Source organism: Fulmarus glacialis, unplaced genomic scaffold (genome assembly GCF_000690835.1).
Source record: "Fulmarus glacialis isolate BGI_N327 unplaced genomic scaffold, ASM69083v1 scaffold18723, whole genome shotgun sequence".
Classification (NCBI taxonomy): domain Eukaryota; kingdom Metazoa; phylum Chordata; class Aves; order Procellariiformes; family Procellariidae; genus Fulmarus; species Fulmarus glacialis.
This window is the reverse complement of record NW_009205089.1, coordinates 81,701-89,785: the sequence shown is the minus strand read 5'-3', so window position 1 is coordinate 89,785 and position 8,085 is coordinate 81,701. Positions and strand designations below refer to the sequence as shown.

The 8,085-nt window shown below is 42.6% G+C and overlaps 1 protein-coding gene across 1 annotated transcript; it reads left to right on the top strand.

The window, feature by feature from the left end:
• Positions 1 to 638: 638 nt before the first annotated feature.
• Positions 639 to 3,849, top strand: LOC104074956 (ankyrin repeat and SAM domain-containing protein 1A-like; the record flags this gene model as incomplete). The annotated part of the gene is made up of 3 exons (XM_009575271.1): positions 639 to 719; positions 1,501 to 1,657; positions 3,577 to 3,849. Coding segments are annotated over 3 exons (433 nt in total), but the record flags the coding sequence as incomplete, so codon positions are not given.
• Between the last annotated feature and the right edge of the window lie 4,236 nt (positions 3,850 to 8,085).

The window sequence follows — 8,085 nt, the reverse complement described above, 5'->3', positions numbered from 1 at the left end:
TCAACTTTTGAACAAGGGAGGGAAGTTAACAATATTCTCAGAAGTGCTCGGAGACCACCTACTCTTTCATATAGACTGCCAACAGCTTGTCAGATGGAAATGATTTTTGGACAGTCAGAAGTCAGCGTGGAATCACGCTGGTGACCAAGAGCAGGCTCTGTATCCCACAGTCTTTGACTAGTGACTCTTGCCATGGAGGGAAGAGGGTTTCCCAGACCCATCAGAATTCTTCAGAGGGGTGTGAATTAGTGGTGGGTTGATGGTTTACTGTCTCTTGTGGTTAACTTGAATAGACACATGTTCCTCTGAAGATGCTTTTTGGCAAGCGCGTGTATGGCTGAAAGATGTCTAGTAGCAGGAGAACGTGGGAGCTCTGATTTAAAACCAGGATGGTCCGATAAAGCATCGAGTAGTGAATCCCTGTACTGGCTGTGTGCTTTGTGACACTAACCCCTCTGCACGACGCAGTGCTCTGCGGTCTGTTCTCTGTATCACTGCTCTTAACCACAGCTGTCCAGCCACTGGTTTGCTTCCAGATAACCAACTTGGTGTGAGAACTCTGCTGAAACTTGTCCTTGCCAGCTGTCCGTCTGTTTAGTGTATGCCTAAGTGTTCCCTGTACGTTTTCTGTCTTGCAGCATCTGGAGAGGGCCAAATGTGAACTGCGTTGACAGTACTGGATACACTCCACTGCACCATGCTGCTTTGAATGGTCATAAGTGAGTCATCTTATAATGCCTTTGATCATAGAGGATACTATGTGCTTTACAAGCTATGGTTTCTGTGCAATTCATTCACCAGTCTAACGCCGTTTCCACGGAAAACGTGGCGATGGTGCAGCACTACACCATCTTCAGGACAAGAAGTGAAGAACATCAGTGCAGTGAAGCTATAGAGGCATTGGCTGCTGCACAGTATGATCATACATCTCTTTAAAAATTTGGCAAAACACTGAGGTTTTTAACCACCCTTTTATTTATAAGCAATTTGGGTAAGATATAACAACCTATTAAAGGTGGCTTCTCCAGTAACAGTCCTCTGCAGTCTGTCTGGTGTCCAATGTGTTGCTGTGCCTGCACCACTTAAAATTTGCTTTCGTGCATATTACATTTTTAAGTAACTCCAGTCTTCAGTGTGGTAAATCTTGTATTGTTCATTGCTACTTAAGATATTGAGAAATTGAATAGAGTTAAAAATCCTTATTCATCTTCATTGTGCTGGTGCAATTCACTTTTCACCAGAGTGGCTTGCGGATGACTTCAGTCCCTATTCAGCTCCGTTAGTACGAAGGTAACATAGATCTTTCCTGAGCTCATCTCAGCAGTCTTTCTTTTTTTTTTTCCCTTGGGCAACATTTAATAGGAACGCTTTAAAATCACATTTCAAGAGGATCTCTGAAATACTCCTTCAGATGAACTTTTTGTAAAATATTCACTGCAGAATGTAAGCTGAGAAACAAGGACTGAATATCTTATGGACTCAAGTTTCCTTCTCTTGCAGGGATGTGGTGGAAGTTCTGCTGAGGAACGATGCACTAACCAACGTCGCAGACTGTAAAGGCTGTTACCCTCTCCACCTGGCAGCTTGGAAAGGAGATGCAGACATAGTGAAGCTCCTCATCCACCAGGGACCTTCGCATACTAAAGTGAATGAGCAGGTCTGCGTATTTTTCTCTAATAATTGTTGAATCGCTTCCCTTGGGTGGAGAGACTACTTCAGCTGACTCCTGACCAAACTAGTAGCAACTGTTATAAAGTCCTACTTGCTAATGGGATAAGAAGGGCACTGCCTAAAGCAAATACCTCCAGTTCTGAGTTAGTGGTTGAATGAGTAACGTTTATATAGAGATATATAAATATGAGAACCACTCAACACCTAGGAAGTAGTCTCCTGCTTTCATACTGGGCTTCTAAAACTAACCCATAGTTTTTCCTTTCAGTTGCTGGATAGATGAGAAGGTTTCTAGTTCTGTCAAAGGATACATTGGCTCCCTTCTTTGGGAACTAATCAAAGCAGCTTTGTTTAGTCTTTGGCCATGCTCTCTTAGCTACTCTCCTGGCTTGTCTCTAGCACTTGCTCCAGTTAACTAATTTGTAAGTTGTAAGATAATTTTAACCCTACCTGCCCCCAGATAAATCCCTAGCTTAATCTTAAAGAATTGTTTTCTCAATCAAGCAAGAAAAAAAATTTGATGGATTTCTTCCCTTTGTCAAGCCGATAGTTTTTGATCTAGGATGCAGAGGGGTTGATTTGTATGAGACAACTATTCTGTACAGCAGCCCCTGTGTCCACTTTGGAGGGCTGGCTCCCGTGTAACTTCCCCATGGAAGTCAGCAGGTATCTTACAATTCCAGGGAATTTCTGAAATGCTACTGCTGGAAGACCCAAATATTTCTTTTGTTTGAGTTTTGGATAAGGGAACTGATTTATTGAGTGAGTCCAGCTGAGCGGTGTTACTGAACCACTTATGGCTGAGTGAGCTTGGGCAAGATGTGCAGTAACAGGTCCAAATCAGACGGTTAAAGCTACAAGAGCCCTTGGTTGTCCTGTCCTTAAGGCAGGAATATCTAATGTCCCTGTGAATCAACTCCTAAACCACTCAGGTTTTCATGCAGGAGGAGAGGAGTAAATGAAAATAAGTTTGTCTGCTTTAGTACCACAAGGCTAAAAATGTATATTAATTCATTCAGAAGTTAATTCACAAGTAGGTCAGATACTCACAGCTCAAGTTTAGCAAAATCTGTCAAAGTCAAGATAAGCATCTGGGAACTGTGAGTTTCTGCTGTTTAATTTTGATCTGCAGTGTACACTTTTCAGACGCTGAGGAGCAAACTCCCTTCGGAGTCGGGTCTAGGAGTCCTAATCCTGCTTCCAGCCATACTTTGTGGGGACCAAAGTGCCATGCTGAAGTCTTCTGTTCTTCAGTATAAGATGGCTAACTTGATGCATGAGGCTGCACCAAGGCTAAATGGTTGCTTCTAAAGCATCACAAAATGAAAAATATGGTGGTAAAGCTATTCACTACCACTCCGCAATTGAGCAGAAATAACTAAGAGTGTGTATTTTAATGTATTTGTTGATAGTTTTCCAGTTTGGGGCTGTGGTTAATAATGTCTTCAGGCACAGCTGCAGGCATTCAGTCTGTTTAAATAGATTTGAGAAGTGTAGTTAGCTGTTTACAATCAATCTGATAAGAGTTGACTAAGGGCCCTGAGTGTAAACTGTTCTGCTCTGAGTAGGACAGGTATAGGGGAAATCTTTGCAAAAGATTAAAAGCTTAGTGTAATCCTTCCAGGTAATGTTTCATTAATGTCTGTTTAATAGGAACCTTTTTAAATGAGAAAAGTCAGCCGAATAGCCTGTGCTGCTTGTGTTTGGAGTCTTGTAAATGAAATGCACAGTGGTTCAAGTTACAGGAATCGGCAGCTGGAATGGCTTCTGCTGTTAATAGCTTTGACTGGAACAAGATGCTGTGTTCTGTCATTTCCACCCCTTGGGAGTCACCCATTGCTTTGTTGCTATATCTCACCCATTTCATTATCACATTTTTTTTCTTTTTCCTCTTCCTTTTTGTAGAATGCTCTTGAGATCAAAGAACTCAAAAAGTACGGCCCCTTTGACCCATATATCAATGCCAAGGTGTGTACTTTGCTGTCAGCATTTCACTGCATCATTACTCCAAGCTGCACTCGTGTGCTTCCAGGTGCAATGTCATCCAGTTGCAGTAATACCTGTTCAGTTTGCAGCTGCTTGGGGAAAAGTAAAATGTGACCATTTATTTACTGTGGGTTTCTTTCTTCAAAGCAGTTATAGAAACATAATTTAAGGGAAGCTTTTTCTTACTTTCCTGGGGGCTCCTTCATTGCTTAGCCTTGTAGGACTCACAGTGATGGTCAGTTTGCTTGATTTGGCTGGATGACTTCCAAAAGGTAATGTTATTTCAATTAAAATACTTTAGGTTTTGTTTCATGTGCTAATGTTGCTGATAAATGCAAAGAGAAGGAAATTTTTTTTTTTCCTGCTTAAACATGGATGCATTTTCTCTGTGGGCTCTTTGGAGTGAATTTTCATGCCTTTTCTTCTACAAAATGCATAATGCTGTATTTGTCATTTGAATGGAGAGTTAATTCTTTTGGTGGTGGTGGGGAGAAGGGAAGGCAGTAATGTTCATGCCTCCCTTCCCAAGTCCTTCATGTCCTGCTTATTGCATCAGTCTCTCTTTTTTTGCTGTTAAGTCTGTTGTGTCGTCTGACCCTTCAGCTCTAGTCTCCTGTTCCTGTTTTCTTGCCTATTTTGCTCCTCTCTTGCTTTTAGTGGTTCTTGAGCTACAAAAAGGCATGACATCAGCACTTATGATGCACTGAGGCTGAGCAATTGAGGAAGCAGATGAGAAAGTTCCTGGTGATGTTTTCTCAGACACCATTTTTCATTTTTATTTATAATGAAGCTGCAGGCCAGTGATGGCATAATAGTCTGCTGATTTATCATGAGATACTTCTGCTCTCAGCTACCATGCCACAGTTCTTCCAGCCAATTATTTTGGATCCAGCCATCCATGGCAGATTTCTGTCTCTCAGAGTTTAGTTAAAACTTTCACTCTGCTTGATCTGCAGTACCTTAAAAACACACATTCAAAGTTCCTGAGCTTGCTAACCGCTGGGAATTACATTTGGTTTTGCAGACTTCTATTTCAAGAGATACTCTAGTGCATACCTCTTTAAGCACAAATATATTTACATGAAGCTCATCCCTATCAGTGATTTTTACAAAAATCCAGATGGGAATTTTACAACAACCAATGTCTTCTGTGGAAACATCATAGTCGAGTCAGTTGCCTGAAAGGAGTTTTCTAAAATGTTGTCAATAACAGAGTAAAATCTTACACACTCCAGCATTAAAATGTTGAATGAAGAAGGAATATAAAGGTGAAATATACAGTGAGTTCACTTTCTTGTGGATTTTTGTTTGCGAAGTATTCTAATTTGGATTTTATATTTTGACAAGTGCATTATTTTAAGCTCTCAATTCAGTTTTCAAGATGGCTGTAGTGCTCTCGAGAACAAGGCTAGTGTTTTTGAAATCTTTGCCTTGGTTTTAAGGAGAGAGAGATGATTTATACACAATCTGTTAGGTTCATCACAAGTTCCTACCAGCTTTCCACCAGTTTCTGACCAGGTTTGATGAATAGCATGTGGAATCAAACCTGTCACGCCAACCTTGATGTTTTCTCAATAGCCTGGCTGCAGGTGGGAGAACCACAAAAAGTCCAGCTGCAAAGTGTAAGAGTCCTTGCTTAGTTGGTGCTTCCAGCTTCACAACTCCCATGCAGGATGGGATGTCGTACAGAAATGATTGAGGCAAGATGTTTCATCTTTCCAAACATTTTGGGATATTTAGAAGAGGGGGGAAAGCATTTATATAAGGCTGGACTACACTTTAATATCCTGTTGAGGAAGAGATAAGAAAGCCAGAAGCTTATTGCTCTCCTTAAAGTTAAAGAAATAGTTAACAGCTTCTTTTTATGCCCCTTCCTTTTCAACATCTTTTGTTCAATGGGAGGTCCCCGCAATGTCTGTTACGGGCCTGAAGGACTTCTGAAAAGCAAATGATAGAAGCAAAGTTAAGAGATGGAGCAGAAACTTTGCTTCAGTAACTCCTGCTATCCTGAATTTGGTTATTTAATTTGTATGAAGGAACCAACCAGTTGAGCAGAGCCAAAGTAGAAAAAGCTGTCACATAGCTCAAGTTTGTGCACTGCACAAACTACCTTTGTCTTTTTTAACTGGAAGCAAATGAATCATGCAGATTGGGTTTAAAGTGCTATAAATCTAAATGGGCTGCTGAGAAAAGTGGAAGCCTACCATCTGGAGTCTGCAAATGAAACCGGGCAGTGAACCCACCCGCAGAGCTCCTGAAAGTTGGACATATGGGGATCATTTTTTTCCTGAAATGTGTTTGGCGTTGTTGGGCACCTGCAGGAAGGAAGGAGGCCTGTTCATCCTTATTCTGCTCCTGGCAGTGCCGTGTGGGGCACTTATGGAAATTTTGGGCTGCAAAAGGAGGGAAGGAGATGGTACAACTGACCGGGCAGCTCCAGCCAACTCTTCTGGGCTGCCTTGTGCCCGAGGTCGTGATGTGCCTTGGGTGTCACCTCCTGGTGAAGTTTGGATTTTGCTTAAGGGGTTGGTTTTTTTTTCTTTCATTTTTTCCTGCCTTTAACTGAAACTTTATAGAGCGGATGCCAGCGGGACATCCCTGTTCTGTGCTTTAGGATCAGTCGTGTCACTAGATGGGTTTTTAACAGGGCAAAATAGCAGGTTTTTAACAGGGCAAGCCTACGTTAGAAATGCACACACTGACAAAAATCCTACAAAAAAGGAATCTTAGAAATAGGTTGGATGGGACCGAAGGGTCATGTAGCCTCTTTCCGCAGCCCTGAGGGAGGATCAGGTCTACCTAAACCATTCCTGACCAGTGTTTGTCTAGCAGCTTCTCAGAAACCTCGGAGGAGGACAGCTCTATAGTCTCCCTTAGCAGTTTATTCACTGTTCAAATCTTTACAGGTTAGAAAGTTAGAAGACTTACCCTTATTTAAACCGTCTCCCTTTCTTCAGTCATACCTCATATGGTATGTTAAGAGCAGGAGTACAGACAGATATACTTTAAGGAGCTGTAGATGCTCCATTTTATTTTGTGATGAGGAGCATAAGAGCTATGGTATGTGGTATCTAGTTACCAGGGCTTGAAAAATTTGATGAAGCCCATATGAAAACAGAGGCATTTCTGCTTGTGTTCCTGGTTTGTGGTCTGTAGGCAGGCATCGTATGAACCTAGCTTCTCACTCCCAACTATGAATTGGGGGGTCCTAGGATTCCTGCAAGAATGCAGCCCCTGGGCACTGTTGAGTGCTCTATTTTTCTAAGAAGTTTTGAAATTTGAACCCACATGCCTTCTGGCTGCTGGAAAGGAATTTTCTTTTTCCAGCTCCGATAAATATGTATGTCTGAGCGCTCATGCTCATTGTTGAGGCTCCGCTCTGGTTTGTGCTTGGAGAAGCGATGCGGGGAAGGGAAGCAAACTCCCTTGCCCGGAATGGCTCTAGCATTTTTGGCTGCTCAAAGCTCTCCTAAAATGGAGGTGATAAAGACTTATGCAATAACGAGAGTTTCTACTATACAGTCTGGAATGGGGAAAGACTTGCTGTAATGATTCAGGGGAGTTTGCCACCTGAGGATCTCTGTTGCAGGAGAAAAGTCTGGGGATTTCATCCTGAGCGTCAGAGCCCTGACCTGCTTAAGGAAAATTAGACTAAATTGCAGTGAAGATGGGGGAAGTCTTCAACAATTATGTTATTAAAGGATGTTATGTTCCCATTTCTGAGCCATCAGGCAGGTATTTGGAGTTGCTGTGTGCTTTAAAGCACCCTTGAGGGATGTGGTCTCTGTGCCAGGGAGGGATGAGAGGGAGACAGTCCTAGCAGTGGAAATCCCCTGTAGTCACGGCTAGCGTGGCATGAGCGGTGCCTACCCCCCGTGGCTCTTTGGCAGATACCTGCTGCTCCAGAAGGGCTGGGGTTCTCTACTGTTTCTGCGAAAATCGGCAGCAAGCCTCCCTCGTACTATGGGACAGGCTGAGGCCTCGGTCTGGCTGTGTCATGGGCTCACCAATACCTGGGTTCCCTTCCCTGTCGAATAAGAATAATGCGATTTACCAACCTTTTAAATGCCTCGAGACCAGCAGCTTAAGCTGATTGATAAGCGTAATCTCTGTAGTTCTCTATTCTCTCCCCTTCTCACTCCGTATGTGTATTTTATGTACAGACTTCTTTATTCTACAGTAACTTCTGTCCACTTGTATTTGCCTTCCTTCACCATGGCTGCCTCTGCCACTCCAAGTATAGAGCCTGTTGTTTGACTTTGAACTTCTGTGCTAACAGTGATGCCGTACTTTCCTTACCTTCTTAAATATCTCACTTCTGCATGTGGCTGTTGCTGCCTCCTTAGTCTTTGTTTTTATACAAGTTGGAGCTGCAGAGAGCCTCTCCAGAACTCCTCGCTTCTGTTATGCTTTTCACGTGGCTGAAAA